This window comes from Nerophis ophidion, linkage group LG01 (genome assembly GCF_033978795.1).
Source record: "Nerophis ophidion isolate RoL-2023_Sa linkage group LG01, RoL_Noph_v1.0, whole genome shotgun sequence".
NCBI lineage: Eukaryota > Metazoa > Chordata > Actinopteri > Syngnathiformes > Syngnathidae > Nerophis > Nerophis ophidion.
In genome coordinates, this window is record NC_084611.1 from 3,522,056 (window position 1) to 3,547,493 (window position 25,438).

Here is a 25,438-nt window from a genome sequence, read left to right on the forward strand (position 1 = left end):
GAGTGACGTAGTAAGTGAGTAATGTAGAAAGTGAGTAATGTAGAAAGTGAGTAATGTAAAAAGTGAGTAATGTAAAAAGTGAGTAATGTAGAAAGGGAGTAAGGTAGAAAGTGAGTAATATAGAAAGTGAGTAACGCAGAAAGTGAGTAACAGAAAGTAAGGTAGAAAGTGAGTAATGTAGTAAGGGAGTAATGTAGAAAGTGTGTAAGGTAGAGAGTGAGTAATATAGAAAGTGAGTGACGTAGTAAGTGAGTAAGGTGGTAAGTGAGTAATGTAGAAAGTGAGTAAGGTAGAAAGTGAGTAACGTAGAAAGTGAGTAGTGTAGAAAGTGAGTACGGTAGTAAGTGAGTAAGGTAGTAAGTGAGTAATGTAGAAAGTGAGTAATGTAGAAAGTGAGTAAGGTAGTAAGTGAGTAATGTAGAAAGTGAGTACGGTAGTAAGTGAGTAATGTAGAACGTGAGTAAGGTAGAAAGTGAGTACGGTAGTAAGTGAGTAATGTAGAAAGTGAGTAATGTAGAAAGTGAGTAAGGTAGAAAGTGAGTAAGGTAGTAAGTGAGTAATGTAGAAAGTGAGTACGGTAGTAAGTGAGTAAGGTAGAAAGTGAGTAAGGTCGAGAGTGTCAGGACTGTGACGTGGATTCATTTTGCTCCTTCGACGCGGAGGTAATACGGGACGAGCCAGGCGTGAATTCAGGTACATGATTATTTATTTATACACTAAATACAAAAATAAGCAAACTAAGGGCGCTCACAAGGAGGTAGAAAACTTACAAAAATACAAACAGGAAACAAAAACACTTGCACGATGGCATGAATGAACTATGAACAAAAACAGCAGGATGACATGACTATTAACAACTAAAAGAAAAGATGAGGCAAGAATAGCAAAGTGCGTGGCAGGTGATGGTGGGCGTGGAGAGTGAGCAGCACTGGAGAGTGAGCAGCACTGGAGAGTGAGCAGCACTGGAGAGTGAGCAGCACTGGAGAGTGAGCAGCACTGGGGAGTGAGCAGCACTGGAGAGTGAGCAGCACAGGCAGGCAATGCAATGCAGGCATGAAGGCAAAGTTCCCAGACCGAAGGACAGACAGTGAGATCCTTAAATAGTGACTGTGGTGAGGGCCGGGGTGTGACAAGGTGGGAATTAATGAGTTACTAATGGTGTGGATCAGTACTTGGGACTGACATGGTGTGGATCAGTACTTGGGACTGACATGGTGTGGATCAGTACTTGGGACTGACATGATGTGGATCAATAATTGGGACTGACATGGTGTGGATCAATACTTGGGACTGACATGGTGTGGATCAGTACTTGGGACTGACATGGTCTTGATCAGTACTTGGGACTGACATGATGTGGATCGGTACTTGGGACTGACATGGTGTGGATCAGTACTTGGGACTGACATGGTGTGGATCAGTACTTGGGACTGACATGGTGTGGATCAATACTTGGGACTGACATGGTGTGGATCAGTACTTGGGACTGCCATGATGTGGATCGGTACTTGGGACTAACATGGTGTGGATCAGTACTTGGGACTGACATGGTGTGGATCAGTACTTGGGACTGACATGGTGTGGATCAGTACTTGGGACTGACATGGTGTGGATCAGTACTTGGGACTGACATGGTGTGGATCAATACTTGGGACTGACATGGTGTGGATCAGTACTTGGGACTGACATGGTGTGGATCAATACTTGGGACTGACATGGTGTGGATCAGTACTTGGGACTGACATGGTCTTGATCAGTACTTGGGACTGACATGATGTGGATCGGTACTTGGGACTGACATGGTGTGGATCAGTACTTGGGACTGACATGGTGTGGATCAGTACTTGGGACTGACATGGTGTGGATCAATACTTGGGACTGACATGGTGTGGATCAGTACTTGGGACTGCCATGATGTGGATCGGTACTTGGGACTGACATGGTGTGGATCAATACTTGGGACTGACATGGTGTGGATCAGTACTTGGGACTGACATGGTGTGGATCAGTACATGGGACTGACATGGTGTGGATCAGTACTTGGGACTGACATGGTGTGGATCAGTACTTGGGACTGACATGGTGTGGATCAGTACTTGGGACTGACATGGTGTGGATCAATACTTGGGACTGACATGGTGTGGATCAGTACTTGGGACTGACATGGTGTGGATCAGTACTTGGGACTGACATGGTGTGGATCAGTACTTGGGACTGACATGGTGTGGATCAGTACTAGGGACTGACATGGTGTGGATCAATACTTGGGACTGACATGGTGTGGATCAGTACTTGGGACTGACATGGTGTGGATCAGTACTTGGGACTGACATGGTGTGGATCAGTACTAGGGACTGACATGGTGTGGATCAGTACTAGGGACTGACATGGTGTGGATCAATACTTGGGACTGACATGGTGTGGATCAGTACTTGGGACTGACATGGTGTGGATCAATACTTGGGACTGACATGGTGTGGATCAGTACTTGGGACTGACATGGTGTGGATCAGTACTTGGGACTGACATGGTGTGGATCAGTACTTGGGACTGACATGGTGTGGATCAGTACTTGGGACTGACATGGTGTGGATCAGTACTTGGGACTGACATGATGTGGATCAATACTTGGGACTGACATGGTGTGGATCAATACTTGGGACTGACATGGTGTGGATCAGTACTTGGGACTGACATGGGACTCTGAGAGGGAATATGGGTGATCCACAACTTACAGGTCTGGATCTTCTCACCCAAGACATGGTTAAGTCTTTCTCTGTGCTGGACTGGTTGATACCACGTCTCAGTTCTAAGTTGCAGATGAAAGACCACATTATCCCGTAGTTCTTCTTTCTGCGATATCTGGGATCAACCTGGGATCAAGAACCCTTCCCGCTAACAAAGAAGTCCCAAGACAGTTCTTCCTGATGGATTGTCCAAGAAGGAAAATGAAGACTATTGTCACCACCGGCAGAGACGGATCACTTTTGGACGGATTGCAAGTCTTGTCAGTTTGCCGCAGAATGATTGACAGGTCGCCGCCTGATGACTGACAGACTTGTCAGAGCCGGTCGGAAGCAGACTTGGACAACTGAGGCTATCATGGGTTGCTTTGCAAGTCTTCCACAAATGACAAAAATACGGTATTGTTCGCACTACAGGGTGCAGCGGATTGTAAGTTTCTTCCCAGCAGGAGCAAAACATTGATCTGTTTTGACCCAAGGACTACAAAGCGGAGAGGAAGCAGGACCCCCTTCAGGCACCGCTTCTTTGAACTGTTTTACAACCTTTTTCTGAACTCTCCTGTAAGCAAAGGTGACGGCTGTTTACGACCCCTCCCCCCTTAGAAACTTGGGTGGAGGGGGTCCCAACTTCTTTACTCTGGAACACTCTGCCCCTCCATCAATCAATCAATGATTATTTATATAGCCCTAAATCACTAGTGTCTCAAAGGGCTGCACAAACCACGACATCCTAGGAAGAGCCCACATAGGGGAAGGAAAACTCACACCCAGTGGAACGTTGGTGACAATGCTGACTATGAGAAACCTTGGAGAGGACCGCATATGTGGGCAACCCCCCCGACCCCTCTAGGGGACCAAAGGATGTCGAGTGGGTCTAACATGATACTGTGCAAGTTCAATCCATAGAGGATCCAACACAACCGTGAGAGTCCAGTCCAAAGTGGATCCAACACAGTAGAGAGAGTCTCGTCCACAGTGGAGCCAGCAGGAAACCATCCCAAGCAGTGGCGGATCAGCAGTGCAGAGCTGTCCCAGCTGATACACAGGCGAGCAGTCCATCCTGGGTCCCAACTTCGGACGAGCGGTCCATCCTGGGTCCCAACTTCGGACGAGCGGTCCATCCTGGGTCCCGGCTCTGGACGAGCGGTCCATCCTGGGTCCCAACTTCGGACGAGCAGTCCATCCTGGGTCCCAACTTCGGACGAGCGGTACATCCTGGGCCCCGGCTCTGGACGAGCGGTCCATCCTGGGTCCCAACTTCGGACGAGCGGTCCATCCTGGGTCCCGGCTCTGGACGAGCGGTCCATCCTGGGTCCCAACTTCGGACGAGCGGTCCATCCTGGGTCCCAACTACGGACGAGCGGTCCATCCTGGGTCCCGGCTCTGGACGAGCGGTCCATCCTGGGTCCCAACTTCGGACGAGCAGTCCATCCTGGGTCCCAACTTCGGACGAGCGGTCCATCCTGGGTCCCGGCTCTGGACGAGCGGTCCATCCTGGGTCCCAACTTCGGACGAGCGGTCCATCCTGGGTCCCAACTTCGGACGAGCGGTCCATCCTGGGTCCCGGCTCTGGACGAGCGGTCCATCCTGGGTCCCAACTTCGGACGAGCAGTCCATCCTGGGTCCCAACTTCGGACGAGCAGTCCATCCTGGGTCCCAACTTCGGACGAGCGGTCCATCCTGGGTCCCGACTCTGGACGAGCGGTCCATCCTGGGTCCCAACTTCGGACGAGCGGTCCATCCTGGGTCCCGGCTCTGGACGAGCGGTCCATCCTGGGTCCCAACTTCGGACGAGCGGTCCATCCTGGGTCCCGGCTCTGGACGAGCGGTCCATCCTGGGTCCCAACTTCGGACGAGCGGTCCATCCTGGGTCCCAACTTCGGACGAGCGGTCCATCCTGGGTCCCGGCTCTGGACGAGCGGTCCATCCTGGGTCCCAACTTCGGACGAGCGGTCCATCCTGGGTCCCAACTTCGGACGAGCGGTCCATCCTGGGTCCCAACTTCGGACGAGCGGTCCATCCTGGGTCCCAACTTCGGACGAGCGGTCCATCCTGGGTCCCAACTTCGGACGAGCGGTCCATCCTGGGTCCCAACTTCGGACGAGCGGTCCATCCTGGGTCCCGGCTCTGGACGAGCGGTCCATCCTGGGTCCCAACTTCGGACGAGCGGTCCATCCTGGGTCCCGGCTCTGGACGAGCGGTCCATCCTGGGTCCCAACTTCGGACGAGCGGTCCATCCTGGGTCCCAACTTCGGACGAGCGGTCCATCCTGGGTCCCGGCTCTGGACGAGCGGTCCATCCTGGGTCCCAACTTCGGACGAGCGGTCCATCCTGGGTCCCAACTTCGGACGAGCGGTCCATCCTGGGTCCCGGCTCTGGACGAGCGGTCCATCCTGGGTCCCAACTTCGGACGAGCGGTCCATCCTGGGTCCCAACTTCGGACGAGCGGTCCATCCTGGGTCCCAACTTCGGACGAGCGGTCCATCCTGGGTGCCGGCTCTGGACGAGCGGTCCATCCTGGGTCCCGGCTCTGGACGAGCGGTCCATCCTGGGTCCCAACTTCGGACGAGCAGTCCATCCTGGGTCCCAACTTCGGACGAGCGGTCCATCCTGGGTCCCGGCTCTGGACGAGCGGTCCATCCTGGGTCCCAACTTCGGACGAGCGGTCCATCCTGGGTCCCGGCTCTGGACGAGCGGTCCATCCTGGGTCCCAACTTCGGACGAGCAGTCCATCCTGGGTCCCAACTTCGGACGAGCGGTCCATCCTGGGTCCTGGCTCTGGACGAGCGGTCCATCCTGGGTCCCAACTTCGGACGAGCGGTCCATCCTGGGTCCCGGCTCTGGACGAGCGGTCCATCCTGGGTCCCAACTTCGGACAAGCGGTCCATCCTGGGTCCCAACTTCGGACGAGCGGTCCATCCTGGGTCCCAACTTCGGACGAGCGGTCCATCCTGGGTCCTGGCTCTGGACGAGCGGTCCATCCTGGGTCCCAACTTCGGACGAGCGGTCCATCCTGGGTCCCAACTTCGGACGAGCGGTCCATCCTGGGTCCCGGCTCTGGACGAGCGGTCCATCCTGGGTCCCAACTTCGGACGAGCGGTCCATCCTGGGTCCCAACTTCGGACGAGCGGTCCATCCTGGGTCCCGGCTCTGGACGAGCGGTCCATCCTGGGTCCCAACTTCGGACGAGCGGTCCATCCTGGGTCCCAACTTCGGACGAGCGGTCCATCCTGGGTCCCGGCTCTGGACGAGCGGTCCATCCTGGGTCCCAACTTCGGACGAGCGGTCCATCCTGGGTCCCGGCTCTGGACGAGCGGTCCATCCTGGGTCCCAACTTCGGACGAGCGGTCCATCCTGGGTCCCGGCTCTGGACGAGCGGTCCATCCTGGGTCCCAACTTCGGACGAGCGGTCCATCCTGGGTCCCGGCTATGGACGAGCGGTCCATCCTGGGTCCCAACTTCGGACGAGCGGTCCATCCTGGGTCCCAACTTCGGACGAGCGGTCCATCCTGGGTCCCAACTTCGGACGAGCGGTCCATCCTGGGTCCCGGCTCTGGACGAGCGGTCCATCCTGGGTCCCAACTTCGGACGAGCGGTCCATCCTGGGTCCCGGCTCTGGACGAGCGGTCCATCCTGGGTCCCGACTTCGGACGAGCGGTCCATCCTGGGTCCCGACTCTGGACGAGCGGTCCATCCTGGGTCCCAACTTCGGACGAGCGGTCCATCCTGGGTCCCAACTTCGGACGAGCGGTCCATCCTGGGTCCCGGCTCTGGACGAGCGGTCCATCCTGGGTCCCAACTTCGGACGAGCAGTCCATCCTGGGTCCCAACTTCGGACGAGCGGTCCATCCTGGGTCCCGGCTCTGGACGAGCGGTCCATCCTGGGTCCCAACTTCGGACGAGCGGTCCATCCTGGGTCCCGGCTCTGGACGAGCGGTCCATCCTGGGTCCCAACTTCGGACGAGCGGTCCATCCTGGGTCCCAACTTCGGACGAGCGGTCCATCCTGGGTCCCGGCTCTGGACGAGCGGTCCATCCTGGGTCCCAACTTCGGACGAGCGGTCCATCCTGGGTCCCGGCTCTGGACGAGCGGTCCATCCTGGGTCCCAACTTCGGACGAGCGGTCCATCCTGGGTCCCAACTTCGGACGAGCGGTCCATCCTGGGTCCCGGCTCTGGACGAGCGGTCCATCCTGGGTCCCAACTTCGGACGAGCGGTCCATCCTGGGTCCCAACTTCGGACGAGCGGTCCATCCTGGGTCCCGGCTCTGGACGAGCGGTCCATCCTGGGTCCCAACTTCGGACGAGCGGTCCATCCTGGGTCCCAACTTCGGACGAGCGGTCCATCCTGGGTCCCGACTCTGGACGAGCGGTCCATCCTGGGTCCCAACTTCGGATGAGCGGTCCATCCTGGGTCCCAACTTCGGACGAGCGGTCCATCCTGGGTCCCAACTTCGGACGAGCGGTCCATCCTGGGTCCCGACTCAGGACAGCCAGCACCTCATCCATGGCCACCGGACCGGACCACATTTAAGTTCCGTTTCCTTCAGTACTCAAGGGACAAGAGAGAGACTTCAAACAAAAAAAACAAAACAAAAAGTTTACCTGCAAGAAGGCGCTTTTGCTAGCCATCCACAAGCTTCTGTTTACATTTTTCACCACAAAACTGCTGCAGTTCAGCTAAATGTGTTGCTTTTAAGACTTGTTTCTTCAGCATTGTCCAGGACTTTGGGAAGGCCATTCTAAAACCTTCATTCTAACCCAGGGGTCGGGATCCTTTTTTGGCTGAGAGAGCCAAAAAGCCCAAATGTTATCGTGGGGCGGTATAGCTCGGTTGGTAGAGTGGCCGTGCCAGCAACTTGAGGGTTGCAGGTTCGATCCCTGCTTCCGCCATCCTAGTCACTGCCGTTGTGTCCTTGGGCAAGACACTTTACCCACCTGCTCCCAGTGCCACCCACACTGCTTTAAATGTAACTTAGATATTGGGTTTCACTATGTAAAAGCGCTTTGAGTCACTAGAGAAAAGCGCTATATAAATATAATTCACTTTAAAATGTATTTCCGTAAGAGCCATATGTTGTTTTTTTACACCGAACAAAACTTAACGCGTACATTTTTAAGTAAGACCAACATTCTTTGTAATAACATTGTTATTCTCGGGCTAACTGTGGAGGGGGCGTGGCCCGCGGGCCTGCAGCGAACTGGGGTGTTGCCTCGAAATCAGCGACAGGTGCGTAGATGGCCCAGCTGGGCCTTGTTATCTAATCACCTGTCGCTCTGTTTATAAGCAGCAGCCAGCAGGAGAGACGGGGTCGGGGCCAGAGCCAGAGCGCGAGCGAAAAGGAAAGAGAAAAATACAATTATTGAAAAATAAAACAATATTGTAACCCTGAAACAGGCTCTCATGTTGGTCCTTGGTGGTCTGACAAACCCCCAGGAGGGCAAGCCCTACTCTAACCAAGAATAAATAAATAACTTCTTACCATTAACGCAAATTCTTGAACGGGTGCGGTAGGAAACGGATGGATGGATTAAAAATGCATGAGAATGCTCTAGAGCCACATCTGGCTCTAGAACCATAGGTTCCCTACCCCTGTTCTAGCCTAATTTAGCCATTCCTTTACCACTTTTGAGGTGTGTTTAAGGTCATTTTCCTGTTGGAACTCCCAACTGCGCCCAAGACCCAACCTCCGGTCTGATCCTCAGTGTTTACCTTCTTGAAGTTGCTGCGCTTGCTGCTGCCTTGCTCAAGGTTCTGCTCCTGGAGGAAGTCCAGGGGCGTCTGGCACTCCTTCAGCTTCAGGCTCTCGATCTCCGTCTTCAGCTGGTTGAGCTGCTCCTGCAGGTGCCTGCTCTTCTCCACGTACTCCACCCTGGGGGAAGCACCACCATTAACTTAACTTATCTTAACTCCTGCAGGTGCCTGCTCTTCTCCACGTACTCCACCCTGGGGGCAGCACCACCATTAACTTAACTTATCTTAACTCCTGCAGGTGCCTGCTCTTCTCCACGTACTCCACCCTGGGGGCAGCACCACCTTTAACTTAACTTATCTTAACTCCTGCAGGTGCCTGCTCTTCTCCACGTACTCCACCCTGGGGGGCAGCACCACCTTTAACTTAACTTATCTTAACTCCTGCAGGTGCCTGCTCTTCTCCACGTACTCCACCCTGGGGGAAGCACCACCATTAACTTAACTTATCTTAACTCCTGCAGGTGCCTGCTCTTCTCCACGTACTCCACCCTGGGGGCAGCACCACCATTAACTTAACTTATCTTAACTCCTGCAGGTGCCTGCTCTTCTCCACGTACTCCACCCTGGGGGCAGCACCACCATTAACTTAACTTATCTTAACTCCTGCAGGTGCCTGCTCTTCTCCACGTACTCCACCCTGGGGGCAGCACCACCATTAACTTAACTTATCTTAACTCCTGCAGGTGCCTGCTCTTCTCCACCTACTCCACCCTGGGGGCAGCACCACCATTAACTTAACTTATCTTAACTCCTGCAGGTGCCTGCTCTTCTCCACGTACTCCACCCTGGGGGCAGCACCACCATCAACTTAACTTATCTTAACTCCTGCAGGTGCCTGCTCTTCTCCACCTACTCCACCCTGGGGGCAGCACCACCATCAACTTAACTTATCTTAACTCCTGCAGGTGCCTGCTCTTCTCCACCTACTCCACCCTGGGGGCAGCACCACCATCAACTTAACTTATCTTAACTCCTGCAGGTGCCTGCTCTTCTCCACCTACTCCACCCTGGGGGCAGCACCACCATCAACTTAACTTATCTTAACTCCTGCAGGTGCCTGCTCTTCTCCACCTACTCCACCCTGGGGGCAGCACCACCATCAACTTAACTTATCTTAACTCCTGCAGGTGCCTGCTCTTCTCCACGTACTCCACCCTGGGGGCAGCACCACCTTTAACTTAACTTATCTTAACTCCTGCAGGTGCCTGCTCTTCTCCACCTACTCCACCCTGGGGGGCAGCACCACCATTAACTTAACTTATCTTAACTCTTGCAGGTGCCTGCTCTTCTCCACCTACTCCACCCTGGGGGCAGCAGCACCATCAACTTAACTTATCTTAACTCCTGCAGGTGCCTGCTCTTCTCCACCTACTACACCCTGGGGGCAGCACCACCATCAACTTAACTTATCTTAACTCCTGCAGGTGCCTGCTCTTCTCCACCTACTCCACCCTGGGGGCAGCACCACCATCAACTTAACTTATCTTAACTCCTGCAGGTGCCTGCTCTTCTCCACGTACTCCACCCTGGGGGCAGCACCACCTTTAACTTAACTTATCTTAACTCCTGCAGGTGCCTGCTCTTCTCCACCTACTCCACCCTGGGGGGCAGCACCACCATTAACTTAACTTATCTTAACTCTTGCAGGTGCCTGCTCTTCTCCACCTACTCCACCCTGGGGGCAGCAGCACCATCAACTTAACTTATCTTAACTCCTGCAGGTGCCTGCTCTTCTCCACCTACTCCACCCTGGGGGCAGCACCACCATCAACTTAACTTATCTTAACTCCTGCAGGTGCCTGCTCTTCTCCACGTACTCCACCCTGGGGGCAGCACCACCTTTAACTTAACTTATCTTAACTCCTGCAGGTGCCTGCTCTTCTCCACCTACTCCACCCTGGGGGCAGCACCACCTTTAACTTAACTTATCTTAACCCCTGCAGGTGCCTGCTCTTCTCCACGTACTCCACCCTGGGGGCAGCACCACCATTAACTTAACTTATCTTAACTTGACATTACGCATGTCAGACTTTTGTTAAGATGATTTGTTTGTGTGCGCGTGTGTGTGTATGTAAATGGACAAACAGGTGTGTATGTAAATGGACAAACAGGTGTGTATGTGAATGGACAGACTTACATTTGTGTGTGAATGGAGAGGCATTCATATAGAGTATTGAGGCGTGTGTGTGAATGCACACATGCAAGCATCTTTGCACGTTAGTATGTGAATGGACAACCTGGTGTGTGTGTGTGTGTCTGGAGGGAGGGGGGGGATGCGTAACCACGGCAACCACAACTGTCAATCACCAGGGCGTTTAAGAACATTTAAGACTCACTTCTCCTTCTCGATCTCCATGGAGAGTCGCTTCATGTCCGTGTCTTTGAAGTCCGAGCTGAGATGCTCCCCTGCTGGCGGCGCTGGGTACTGCAACACAAAATATGTACCGTTTTTACATTTACAGTAATACACCGTAAAAATAACAACTGTGGATTTTACAGTAAAAAACTGCAAGTTCAGTCGCAATAACTTTACCTGGAAAAAATCCAAAGTGTGGTACTGTTTTTCCATTTACAGTAATACACTTTGACAACAGCAAAGCAGTAGATTTTACAGTAAAAAGTTGCAAGTTCAGCGGGCAAGAAGTTTACCGTAAAAAAACTAATTGTGGTACCGTTTTTCCATTTACAGTAATACGCTATAAAAACAAAAACACTAAATTTTACTGGTAAAAAGCTTCAAGTTCAGTCGCAATAACTTTACCGTAAAAATATCAAAAGTGTGGTATAATTTTTCCTTTTACAGTAATATATCGTAAAAACAACAACTGTAGAATTTACAGTAAAAAACTGCAAGTTCAGTTGCAAGAAGTTTACTGTAAAAAAAAAAATATGGCATCCTTTTTCCATTTACAGTAATACACTTTGAAAACAACAAAGCAATAGATTTTACAGTAAAAACTTGCAAGTTCAGTCGCAAAGTTTTATCGGAAAAAACAAAAGTGTGGTATCATTTTTCCTTTTACTGTAATATATCGTAAAAACAACAACCGTAGATTTTACAGTAAAAAGCTGCAAGTTCAGTCGCATGAACTTTACCGTAAAAATATCAAGTGTGGCATAATTTTTCCTTTTACTGTAATATATCGTAAAAACAACAACCGTAGATTTTACAGTAAAAAGCTGCAAGTTCAGTCGCAATAACTTTACCGTAAAAAAACAAAATATGGCATCCTTTTTCCATTTACAGTAATACACCATAAAAACAAAAAAAAACAACGAGATTTTACAGTAAAAAGTCGCAAGTTCCGCAAAGTTTTATCGTAAAAAACAAAAGTGTGGTACCTTTTTTCCATTTACAGTAATATATCATAAAAACAACAATTGTAGATTTTATGGTAAAAAGTTGCAATTTCAGTCGCAATAACTTTACTGTAAAAATATCAAGTGTGGTATCATTTTTCCATTTACAGTAATATATCGTAAAAACAACAACCGTAGATTTTACAGTAAAAAGCTGCAAGTTCAGCAGCAAGAAGTTTACTGTAAAAAAACAAAATGTGGCATCCTTTTTCCGTTTACAGTAATACACCATAAAAACAAAAAAAACTTAGATTTTACAGTAAAAAGTCACAAGTTGCGCAAAGTTTTATCGTAAAAAACAAAAGTGTGGTACCTTTTTTCCATTTACAGTAATATATCGTAAAAACAACGACCGCAGATTTTACAGTAAAAAGCTGCAAGTTCAGCTGCAAGAAGTTTACTGTAAATAAACAAAATGTGGCATCCTTTTTCCATTTACAGTAATACACCATAAAAACAAAAAAAACTTAGATTTTACAGTAAAAAGTCACAAGTTGCGCAAAGTTTTATCGTAAAAAACAAAAGTGTGGTACCTTTTTTCCGTAGATTTTACAGTAAAAAGCTGCAAGTTCAGCTGCAAGAAGTTTACTGTAAAAAAAAAAAAAATGTGGAATCCTTTTTCCATTTACAGTAATACAACATAAAAACAAAGATTTTACAGTAAAAAGTCGCAAGTTCCGCAAAGTTTTATCGTAAAAAACAAAAGTGTGGTACCTTTTTTTCATTTACAGTAATATATCATAAAAACAACAACTGTAGATTTTATGGTAAAAAGTTGCAATTTCAGTCGCAAGAACTTTACCATAAAAATATCAAAAGTGTGGTATCATTTTCCCTTTTACTGTAATATATCGTAAAAACAACAACCGGAAGTTTTACGGTAAAAAGCTGCAAGTTCAGTCGCAATAACTTTACCGTAAAAATATCAAGTGTGGCATCATTTTTCCTTTTACTGTAATCTATCGTAAAAACAACAACCGTAGATTTTACAGTAAAAAGCTGCAAGTTCAGCTGCAATAACTTTACCGTAAAAAAACAAAATGTGGCATCCTTTTTCCATTTACAGTAATACACTTTGAAAACAACAAAGCAATAGATTTTACAGTAAAAACTTGCAAGTTCAGTCGCAAACTTTTATCGAAAAAAACAAAAGTGTGGTATTGTTTTTCAATTTACAGTAATATACCATAAAAACAACAACAGTAGATTTTTTGCTAAAAAGTTGCAAGTTCAGTCGCAAGAACTTTACTGTAAAAATATCCAGTGTGGTATCATTTTTCCTTTTACTGTAATATATTGTAAAAACAACAACCGTAGATTTTACAGTAAAAAGCTGCAAGTTCAGCTGCAAGAAGTTTACTGTAAAAAAAACAAAATGTGGCATCCTTTTTCCATTTACAGTAATACACCATAAAAACAAAAAAAACTTAGATTTTACAACAAAAAGTAGCAAGTTCCGCAAAGTTTTATCGTAAAAAACAAGTGTGGTACCTTTTTTCCATTTACAGTAATATATCATAAAAACAACAACTGTAAATTTTACGCTAAAAAGTTGCAAGTTCAGTCGCAAGAACTTTACTGTAAAAATATCAAAAGTGTGGTATCATTTTTCCTTTTACAGTAATATATCGTAAAAACAACAACCGAAGGTTTTACGGTAAAAAGTTGCAAGTTCAGTCGCAAGAACTTTACCGTAAAAATATCAAGTGTGGTATCATTTTTCCTTTCACAATAATATATCGTAAAAACAACCACCGTAGATTTTACGGTAAAAAGCTGCAAGTTCAGTCGCAATAACTTTACCGTAAAAAAACAAAATATGGCATCCTTTTTCCATTTACAGTAATACACCATAAAAACAAAAAAAAACAACGAGATTTTACAGTAAAAAGTCGCAAGTTCCGCAAAGTTTTATCGTAAAAAACAAAAGTGTGGTACCTTTTTTCCATTTACAGTAATATATCATAAAAACAACAACTGTAGATTTTATGGTAAAAAGTTGCAATTTCAGTCGCAATAACTTTACTGTAAAAATATCAAAAGTGTGGTATCATTTTTCCTTTTACTGTAATATATCGTAAAAACAACAACCGTAGATTTTACAGTAAAAAGCTGCAAGTTCAGCAGCAAGAAGTTTACTGTAAAAAAACTAAATGTGGCATCCTTTTTCCATTTACAGTAATACACCATAAAAACAAAAAAAACTTAGATTTTACAGTAAAAAGTCGCAAGTTCTGCAAAGTTTTATTGTAAAAACAAAAGTGTGGTACCTTTTTTCCATTTACAGTAATATATCGTAAAAACAACGACCGCAGATTTTACAGTAAAAAGCTGCAAGTTCAGCTGCAAGAAGTTTACTGTAAATAAACAAAATGTGGCATCCTTTTTCCATTTACAGTAATACACCATAAAAACAAAAAAAACTTAGATTTTACAGTAAAAAGTCACAAGTTGCGCAAAGTTTTATCGTAAAAAACAAAAGTGTGGTACCTTTTTTCCGTAGATTTTACAGTAAAAAGGTGCAAGTTCAGCTGCAAGAAGTTTACTGTAAAAAAAACCCAAAATGTGGAATCCTTTTTCCATTTACAGTAATACAACATAAAAACATAGATTTTACAGTAAAAAGTCGCAAGTTCCGCAAAGTTTTATTGTAAAAAACAAAAGTGTGGTACGTTTTTTTCATTTACAGTAATATATCATAAAAACAACAACTGTAGATTTTATGATAAAAAGTTGCAAGTTCAGTCACAATAACTTTACTGTAAAAATATCAAAAGTGTGGTATAATTTTTCCTTTTACAGTAATATTTCATAAAAACAACAACCGAAGGTTTTACGGTAAAAAGCTGCAAGTTCAGTCGCAATAACTTTACTGTAAAAAAATAGCAAGTATGGTACCGATTTTCCATTTACAGTAACACACGGCAAAAACAACAAAATAACAGGTTTTAGAGTAAAACGCTGCAAGTTCCGCAAAGGTTTATCGTCAAAAACAAAAGTGTGGTACCGTTTTTCCATTTCCAGTAATACAACATATAAAGTAACACACTGTAAAAGCCAAGCATGCTTAAGTTGCAAGTCATTTTAAGTGCTACTGTTTGTTGTTGTTTTAGTTGTTAAGAAACCTCTTGCTGCCCTACTGTCCGGGTCTTGCAAAAAGAGTTTTTGCCTTTGTCATATTTGTGTGTTACCGTGTAGACTCTGCTGGTCAGCTCCAGGAGTGTGTGCTTGGCCCTGTGCTCCGCCTCCCTGGCCTCCAGCAGGTCCTGCTTCAGCTGCTCCGCCTCCTGGGCCCTGTATGTGAATGGACAAACCTGTATTTGCATTATCTTCGTATGTAGACATACATGTATTTACATTGTGTGTAAATGAATGGACAGGCGTGTATTTGCATTATTTTTGTATGTGTAAATGGACATGCACATTTTTACATTTTGAGTAAAAATGTGTATGTATTTCTATTACCTCCTTTCAAACTTTTAACCCCCAGTGACTCTGCACCTGCCCCCACCTCCTTTCCGACTCCTTACCCCCAGTTCCCCTGCACCTGTCCCCACCTCGTTTCCGACTCTTAACCCCCACTGCCCCTGCAACTGTCCCCACCTCCTTTCCGACTCCTAACCCCCAGTGCCCCTGCACCTGTCCCTACCTTCTTTCTCACTCCTAACCCCCAGTGACCCTGCACCTGTCCCTACCTTCTTTCTGACTCCTAACCCCCTGTGCCCATGCACCTGTTCCCACCTCCTTGCCGACTCTTAACCCCCTGTGCCCCTGCACCTGTTCCCACCTCCTTTCCGACTCTTAACCCTCAGTGCCCCTGCACCTGTCTCTACCTTCTTTCTCACTACTAACCCCCAGTGCCCCTGCACCTGTTCCCACCTACTTTCCGACTCTTAACCCCCAGTGACCCTGCACCTGTCCCAACCTCCTTTACAACTCTTACCCCCAGTGCCCCTGCACCTGTTCCCACCTCCTTTCCGACTCTTAACCCCCCAGTGACCCTGCACCTGTCCCTACCTTCTTTCTGACTCCTAACGCCCAGTGCCCCTGCACCTGTCTCTACCTTCTTTCTCAATCCTAACCCCCAGTGCCCCTGCACCTGTTCCCACCTACTTTCCGACTCTTAACCCCCAGTGACCCTGCACCTGTCCCAACCTCCTTTCCGACTCTTAACCCCCAGTGACCCTGCACCTGTCCCAACCTCCTTTCCAACTCTAACCCCCCAGTGACCCTGCACCTGTCCCTACCTTCTTTCTGACTCCTAACGCCCAGTGCCCCTGCACCTGTCTCTACCTTCTTTCTCACTCCTAACCCCCAGTGCCCCTGCACCTGTTCCCACCTCCTTTCCGACTCTTAACCCCCAGTTCCCCTGCACCTGTCCTTACCTTCTTTCTGAATCCTAAACCCCAGTGTCCCTGCACCTGCCCCCACCTCCTTTCCGACTCTCAACCCCCAATGCCCCTGCACCTGCCCCCACCTCCTTTCCGACTCCTAACTCCAAGTGCCCCTGCACCTGTCCCCACCTCCTTTCCGACTCTTAACCCCCAGTGCCCCTGCACCTGTCCCTACCTTTTTTCTGACTCCTAACCCCCAGTTTTCCTGCACCTGTCCCCACCTCCTTTCCGACTCTTAATACCCAGTGACCCTGCATCTGCCCCCACCTCCTTTCCGACTCCTTACCCCCAGTTCCCCTGCACCTGTCCCCACCTCCTTTCCGACTCTTAACCCCCAGTGACCCTGCAGCTGTCCCAACCTCCTTTCCGACTCCTTTCCGACTCTTTATCCCCAGTGCCCCTGCACCTGTCCCCACCTCCTTTCCGACTCCTTACCCCCAGTTCCCCTGCACCTGTCCCCACCTCTTTTCCGACTCTTAACCTCCAGTTCCCCTGCACCTGTTCCCACCTCCTTTCCGACTCCTCGGCCATCTTGAGGGCCAGCATCTCGGCCTCCAGCATCTTCTGCTCCATGAGGCGGCGCTCCTCCTGGCCCCGCATGGCCGTCACCTTGACACGCTGCGTCTCCGTCTCGGCCTCGGCCGCCTTCTGGGCCAGCAGCTTGGCCTCCTCCTCTGCTACCTGCGCCTTCTCGGCCAGCAGGTCGGCCGTCTGCTCCGAACGCAGCTGGACCAAAGAGGAGGGAGGACAGACTTTACGTGGCGACAAGTAGGAGTTAGCGCGTGAAGATGAGTGCAAACTACCAAGGCCTGGTTGGCGGTGTGAGCCTGGTCCTGCAGCTGCATCAGTCTCCTCTCCAGATCGTCACGGGCTCGCTCCGCCTCCTCCCGCAGTTGCTTCTCCTGCTGCAGCCGCCGCCTCTCCACCTGGACCACACACGGTCCAAAGAGTGACGGGACCATCCAACCTGCCTCTACATTTTTTATCACTTTATTTGTTCACTTCATCAACATTTCTACACTCTCATCCTGATCCGGATTTTTGGTCTCAGATCCGACACTTTGAGGATAATTTATAGATGTGGAAAATGTTTTATTGCAATTATCTTATTAAATGTAGAATTTGCTAGAATTGTAAATCAAATGGTGGTATGAATTTCTTTAATACTTAAATTATTTTTTTAATTATTTTCTATTACAAATGATTTTCAATATAGTTTTTTTATTACATAAATTATGTTTAAAAATATTTTTATATTTAAAGTATTTTCAAAAATATTGTTTATTACATAACTTATTTTAAAAAGTATTTTCAATTATAAATTATTTCCAAAATATTGTTTATTACATAAATAACTTTTGAAAATAATTTCCTATGATAAATTATTTAAAATTATTTTTTTCTTCAAAAAATGTGTTTTAAAATATTTTCTATTATAAAGTATTTTCAAAAATGTTTTATTGCATAAATCATTTTATAATTATTTTCTATTATAAATTATTTCAAAAATATTGTTTATTACATAACTTATTTTAAAAAGTATTTTCAATTATAAATTATTTCCAAAATATTGTTTATTACATAAATAACGTTATGATAAATTATTAAAAATTATTTTTTTAATTAAAAAAATCAGCTTCACGTCAGACGATCAATTAAAAACGGCAGCTATCGCCCGAACGCTAATTTATTATAGTACCGTATTTTCCGGACTATAGAGCACCGGTACTGTAAGCCGCACCTACTAAAATTTAGAAAAAAATTATATTTCCATATATTTTCCGCGCCGGATTATCTCCGTTGTTAAAAGTTATTTACACAGAAAAAAATTGTAAAATATTTATCAATATACCTTAAATGTTGTCTGTAACGCGGCAGTAAAACGGCGGATCAAACAAAACAGAAGTCATGGTCATGGACCCACTAGCTACGGAAGTTCTGGATCCTCATTTGTCCCAAAGTAGTCTTAGTTGTCTCTCATGAAGTCTTGTTGTTGTTGTTGTTGAAGGAATTTAATGAATTGAATGCTTAAAACGGGCAAAATACGTAAATGGGACATGTTGTTTTGAAAGTAGCGGATACTACATTACATACAGTAAATACCTACAGCGTGAATACGAAACGTTGGAGGGTTTTTTTTGGTTGTTTTTAAAATTCTACATTCCTAAAAAAAAAAACGAAGTGTTCCCCGACCGGCACCTGCTTCCTGGCTCGCTCCTCTTTGGCCTGGGCCTTCATCTGCTGCACCTCCAGGGAGTCCACGCGCCGCCGCCGCATGAACAAGTCGTGGTTGCCAATGCAGAGCTGGAGGATCTGCAGGAAGAGAACCCAGGGCAAGCTTATTGCCTACGCAGTGGTGTCCAAAGTGCGGACCCGGCGGGGCCGTTCGCGACCTGCGCTATGTTCCAATTTTCCCTGAAATAATCGTTGTTGGTTCCCGCAAAGTCTGCTTGATGGGGAAGGGATCTGTGGTGGTTCCTCCTGTACGTTCCTTATTATCTCTCCAAATGGCCTCGGGGATCTCTATTTTGATCTTATCTATTTATCGGAAGTCCTTTCATAATCTGTTGGTGGGGAACCCCAAGATGCAGAGATGGCTTTAATGTCAAAAGGACATGCAGGGGAACCAGAAACCAGGAACAAGAATAACAAGGAACAGCAAACAGGGTACCAGGAAACCAATCCTCGAGCCCTGACTCATAGATTTACAAAAGTTGTGGACAGGCTGCCATCTCTGCATCTTGGGGTTCACCACCCACAGAATATGACAGAATCATCGAACCAAATACGAACCCCGCAGAGAGTCGGTGGGCTGTCTGGAAAAAACAAATGGCTGCTCAGGAGAAAGCCGCCGACGAGAAATGTGCCTGCATGGTCTCCTTGATGGACAACTTCTGTGGCTTGATTGCAGCACGGACCGGTTCCTCGGCTCCCTCCCACCGTCCCTGTCGTCTGTTCCAGGGGGGCGGCCAGAGTAGGCAGGTCCCGCGACCCCACAGGTCCCTCCCCGCTCCCACAGCCTTTCTTGTGAGGTCTGGGATCCGTCCCTTGAGTGGGGGGGGCTAAGGTCAGCTGTGCGACAGGGGAAGCACAGCTCTCACCTTTACCAGTGAGGCCACCATGCCATTCTCTCCAGTGGGTCCATCTCGGAGTCTTGTTCACGAGTGAGGGAAGAGTGGATGGTGAGATCGACAGGCGGTTCGGTGCGGCGTCTTCAGTAAGGCGGACGCTGTATCGATCCGTTGTGGTAGAGACGGAGCTGAGCCGAAAGGCAAAGCTCTCGATTTACCGGTCGATCTACGTTCCCATCCTCACCTAAGGTCATGAGCTTTGGGTTATGACCGAAAGGACAAGATCACGGGTACAAGCGGCCGAAATTAGTTCCCTCCGCCAGGAGATAGGGTGAGAAGCTCTGCCATCCGGGAGGGACTCAAAGTAAAGCCACTGCCCCTCCACATGGAGAGGAGCCAGATGAGGTGGTTGGGGCATCTGGTCAGGATGCCACCCGAAACGCCTCCCTAGGGTGGCGTTTCGGGCACGTCCAACCGGTGAAGACCCAGGACACGTTGGGAAGACTATGTCTCCCGGCTGGCCTGGGAACGCCTCAAGATGAAGAGCTGGATGAAGTGGCTGGGGAGAAGAAAGTCTGGGCTTCCCTGCTTAGGCTGCTTCCCCTGCAACCTGACCTCGGATAAGCAGAAGAAGATTGATGGGTGAATGGAATGGTCTACAGTCGCCGCCATATTTTCTGGTGGGTCTGCCATCTTCGTCTCCTGCTGTGCAGCAGCCATCTACGTCTCCAGCGGGCCCCTCGCCGAGGCCGCCGCCTTCTTCGTGTCCTGCGGGCTCCTCGCCGAGGCCGCCACCATCATTGTCTCCAGCGGGCTCCTTGTCACCTCCGCACAAGCGGCCATTAGGCACCCGCACGCACGCGGACCCCTCGTCTGCCAAGAATGTGGCCGTTCTGTGAGCGACCGCCTCGCTAGTGGTGGTGGCGTTCGACTCGCCGCCGACACCACTTGACCCGTCCCCAGTGGATTCGGGGACACTTGGCCTGGTGGTCCACCCCCAACTTCGGTTCTCTAAACCTACAGTGACTTTTGAAGCTTGTTTTTTGGGGGCTATTCAGAATCCGTCCCTAAAGGGGGGGTACTGTGACGATCTGTCACATTCAACTACATTGGTCGGTTTTGAGAATAGCAAAATGGCCACCGCATGCGTTCATTTTGACTCACCAACTTGTTGACTCTCAGCCGCGAAGAGTTGAACCTGAACACGTCGGCTTTCTTGTCCACGGGTTTGATGGTGAACTGAAGACAAAAAGACACTTTCACTCGCCTGGTGGTTGACTTTGTAATTAAGCGTGCGGCGAGAAAAGGTCACATTTGTTGCTTCAACGGCGAAGGCGATCAGCGCCTACCTCTTTGTCGCTGTAGGACACGTCCCGGATCTCGTTCCAGGGGAAGGAGCACTTGGGCGTCAGCTTGTTGTCCGGCTGGTAGATGTGCAGGCCCAGAGCGTCCACGCCCAGGAGGAGTTCCGTGCCCCTGTGGTTCTGAAGCACACAACTTTACTAACATTTGGTAAAAAACTTTTGGTGGGATTGCAGAATAAAGGACAGTGTGCACGGACCTCACGTTAGGCCACACCCAGGGCCAGACCAAGACAGTGTGCACAGACCTCACGTTAGGCCACACCCAGGGCCAGACCAAGACAGTGTGCACGGACCTCACGTTAGCCCACACCCAGGGCCAGACCAAGACAGTGTGCACGGACCTCACGTTAGCCCACACCCAGGGCCAGACCAAGACAGTGTGCACGGACCTCACGTTAGCCCACACCCAGGGCCACACCAAGACAGTGTGCACGGACCTCACGTTAGCCCACACCCAGGGCCAGACCAAGACAGTGTGCACGGACCTCACGTTAGCCCACACCCAGGGCCAGACCAAGACAGTGTGCACGGACCTCACGTTAGCCCACACCCAGGGCCAGACCAAGACAGTGTGCACAGACCTCACATTAGCCCACACCCGGGGCCAGACCAAGACAGTGTGCACGGACCTCACGTTAGGCCACACCCGGGGCCAGACCAAGACAGTGTGCACGGACCTCACGTTATCCCACACCCAGGGCCAGACCAAGACAGTGTGCACGGACCTCACGTTGGGCCACACCCAGGGCCAGACCAAGACAGTCTGCACGGACCTCACGTTAGGCCACCCAGGGCCAGACCAAGACAGTGTGCACGGACCTCACGTTAGGCCACACCCAGGGCCAGACCAAGACAGTGTGCACGGACCTCACGTTAGGCCACACCCAGGGCCAGACCTAATGTTAGCATGGAAGTAAGATAGCTTTTTTTGCTAATTTTGCGGGTATGCGTATAACTCGACTATATTTTGTTACTTCAAATATGCTAACTGCTAACATGTTAACGTTAGCATGCTGGCTTTTCAGCTATTGTTGCAGGTATACGCCTCAGAGTCAAATATTTTGTTATTTCATGCATGCTAACTGTTAGCATGTTGACGTTATCATGCTGGCATTTTTAGCTATTTTTGCAGGTATACGCCTCAGAGTCAAATATTTTGTTATTGCATGCATGCTAACTTTTAGCATGTTGACGTTATCATGCTATCTTGATAACTAATTCGGGGTACACACTTCTTAGTCAAATATTTTGTTACTTTACACATGCTAACTTTTAGCATGGTAATGTTAGCATGCTGGCTTTTTAGCGATTGTTGCAGGTATACGCCTCAGAGACAAATATTTTGTTATTTTACACATGCTAACTATTAGCATGGTAATGTTAGCCATCTGGCTTTTCAGCTATTGTTGCAGGTATACGCTCAAGAGTCAAATGTTTTGTTATTTCATGCATGCTAACTGTTAGCATGTTAACCTTATCATGCTATCTTGATAACTAGTTTGGGGTAAACATTTCTTAGTCAAATGTTTTGTTACTTCACACATGCTAACTGTTATCATGTTAATGTAATCATACTGGCTTTTCAGCTATTGTTGCAGGTATACGCCTCAGAGTCAAATATTTTGTTATTTCATGCATGCTAACTATTAGCACGGTAATGTTAGCATGCTGGCTTTTCAGCTATTGTTGCAGGTATACGCCTCAGAGTCAAATATTTTGTTATTTCACACATGCTAACTATTAGCATGGTAATGTTAGCATGCTGGCTTTTCAGCTATTGTTGCAGGTATACGCCTCAGAGTCAATTTTTTTGTTACTTCACACATGCTAACTGTTAGCATGGTAATGTTAGCATGCTGGCTTTTCAGCTATTGTTGCAGGTATACGCCTCAGAGTCAAATATTTTGTTATTTGACATATGCTAACTGATAGCATGGTAATTTTAGCATGCTGGCTTTTCAGCTATTGTTGCAGGTATGCGCCTCCGAGTCAAATGTTTTGTTACTTCACACATGCTAACTGTTAGCATGTTGACGTTATCATGCTGGCATTTTTTAGCTATTTTTGCAGGTATACACCTCAGAGTCAAATATTTTGTTATTGCATGCATGCTAACAGTTAGCATGTTAACCTTAACGTGCGATCTTGATAACTAATTCGGGGTACACACTTCTTAGTCAAATATTTTGTTATTCACACATGCTAACTATTAGCATGGTAATGTTAGCATGCTGGCTTTTCAGCTATTGTTGCAGGTATACGCCTCAGAGTCAAATATTTTGTTATTTGACACATGCTAACTATTAGCATGGTAATGTTAGCATGCTGGCTTTTCAGCTATTGTTGCAGGTATACGCCTTAGAGTCAAATATTTTATTTGACACATGCTAACTATTAGCATGGCAATGTTAGCATGCTGGCTTTTCAGCTATTGTTGCAGGTATACGCCTCAGAGTCAAATATTTTGTTATTTCACACATGCTAACTGTTAGCACAGTAATGTTAGCATGCTGGCTTTTTAGCTATTTTCAGCTTTTAGAACTAGCATCGATCACGGCCACTGGTCAAATGTCATTAGCCTGACTGCTAAGACATTATTTATGAATCAGTCGTGTCCTGAGGACTTTATGGACTGAAGGTGAGACGGCTCACCCGGATCAAGAAGTAGTCCACGCCGTACATGTCCAGGTCCTGAGCGATCTTCAAATACTCCATCTCGGCTTCCTCTCTGCTTGACACAAAGACAGGCAAGGTTGAGGTCAAGGTTCTGGCACTTGTCTGAAGTGGTCTTTAACAGTTTTTGTTGGTCAAGTACTTATCTGATGTGGTCTTTGTCAGTTTTTGTTGGTCAAGTACTTATCTGATGTGGTCTTTGTCAGTTTTTGGTGGTCAAGTACTTATCTGATGTGGTCTTTGTCAGTTTTTGTTGGTCAAGTACTTATCTGATGTGGTCTTTGTCAGTTTTTGTTGGTCAAGAACTTATCTGATGTGGTCTTTGTCAGTTTTTGTTGGTAAAGTACTTATCTGATGTGGTCTTTGTCAGTTTTTGTTGGTCAAGTACTTATCTGAAGTGGTCTTTAAGAGTTTTTGGTGGTCAAGTACTTATCTGAAGTGGTCTATAAGAGTTTTTGGTGGTAAAGTACTTATCTGATGTGGTCTTTGTCAGTTTTTGTTGGTCAAGTACTTATCTGATGTGGTCTTTGTCAGTTTTTGTTGGTCAAGTACTTATCTGATGTGGTCTTTGTCAGTTTTTGTTGGTCAAGTACTTATCTGATGTGGTCTTTGTCAGTTTTTGTTGGTCAAGTACTTATCTGATGTGGTCTTTAACAGTTTTTGTTGGTCAAGTACTTATCTGATGTGGTCTTTGTCAGTTTTTGTTGGTAAAGTACTTATTTGATGTGGTCTTTGTCAGTTTTTGTTAATCAAGTACTTATCTGAAGTGGTCTATAAGAGTTTTTGCTGGTCAAGTACTTATCTGTTGTGGTCTTTGTCGGTTTTTGTTGGTCAAGTACTTATCTGATATGGTCTTTGTCAGTTTTTGTTGGTCAAGTACTTATCTGATGTGGTCTTTGTCAGTTTTTGTTGGTCAAGTAGTTATCTGATGTGGTCTTTGTCAGTTTTTGTTGGTCAAGTAGTTATCTGATGTGGTCTTTGTCAGTTTTTGTTGGTCAAGTACTTATCTGATGTGGTCTTTGTCAGTTTTTGTTGGTCAAGTACTTATCTTATGTGGTCTTTTTCAGTTTTTGTTGGTCAAGTACTTATCTGATGTGGTCTTTAACAGTTTTTGTTGGTCAAGTACTTATCTGATGTGGTCTTTGTCAGTTTTTGTTGGTCAAGTACTTATCTGATGTGGTCTTTGTCAGTTTTTGTTGGTCAAGTACTTATCTGATGTGGTCTTTGTCAGTTTTTGTTGGTCAAGTACTTATCTGAAGTGGTCTATAAGAGTTTTTGGTAGTAAAGAACTTATCTGATGTGGTCTTTGTCAGTTTTTGTTGGTCAAGTACTTATCTGATGTGGTCTTTGTCAGTTTTTGTTGGTCAAGTACATATCTGATGTGGTCTATAAGAGTTTTTGGTGGTAAAGTACTTATCTGATGTGGTCTATGTCAGTTTTTGTTGGTCAAGTACTTATCTGTTGTGGTCTTTGTCAGTTTTTGTTGGTCAAGTACTTATCTGATGTGGTCTTTGTCAGTTTTTGTTGGTCAAGTACTTATCTGATGTGGTCTTTGTCAGTTTTTGTTGGTCAAGTACTTATCTGATGTGGTCTTTGTCAGTTTTTGTTGGTCAAGTACTTATCTGATGTGGTCTTTGTCAGTTTTTGTTGGTCAAGTAATTGTCTGATGTGGTCTTTGTCAGTTTTTGTTGGTCAAGTAATTATCTGATGTGGTCTTTGTCAATTGTACATATTTATAAATTTTTTGTTGGTAAAATACTAGAATTAATCTGGTGTGTTTGTGTTAGTTTCCAATTCAATAACCACACTATTTCAACCTAAAGACAGGTTCCATAATAAACAGGTTAATATTTTCCATACCTACTATTTTTCTGTTTGACTCATTTCCCCGGTTCAAAGCTTTCCTACAAAATACCAAAAGTACTTCCTGCAGACGACATGGGCCGATACTGAAGTCAGCGCTATGGGCAAACAATTAGGCCTGAAGTAAATAAAGACTGCACTTGAAAGGTTTATTGATCAGCACCCTTGACTCCATCGTTACTTGGCTGGAAGAAACTGAAAGTGAAAGTCAGTCGC

General features: G+C 47.0%; 1 protein-coding gene across 5 annotated transcripts in view; it reads right to left on the minus strand.

Moving 5' to 3' along the window:
- The window catches only part of LOC133549033 (merlin-like), a 186,314-nt gene that overhangs the window by 125,519 nt on the left and 35,357 nt on the right, over positions 1–25,438 (minus strand). For 2 of the 5 annotated variants that reach the window (XM_061894149.1, XM_061894140.1), the window contains 9 exons: positions 23,339–23,414; positions 20,672–20,806; positions 20,487–20,561; positions 18,451–18,564; positions 17,055–17,177; positions 16,760–16,977; positions 15,049–15,151; positions 10,834–10,922; positions 8,456–8,615 (listed from right to left, as the gene is read on the minus strand). In XM_061894149.1, the coding sequence (XP_061750133.1) occupies positions 8,456–8,615; positions 10,834–10,922; positions 15,049–15,151; positions 16,760–16,977; positions 17,055–17,177; positions 18,451–18,564; positions 20,487–20,561; positions 20,672–20,806; positions 23,339–23,414 (1,093 nt within the window). The remainder of the gene's footprint in view (positions 1–8,455; positions 8,616–10,833; positions 10,923–15,048; positions 15,152–16,759; positions 16,978–17,054; positions 17,178–18,450; positions 18,565–20,486; positions 20,562–20,671; positions 20,807–23,338; positions 23,415–25,438) is intronic. The other 3 variants (XM_061894114.1, XM_061894106.1, XM_061894132.1) reach the window with 2 other exon arrangements.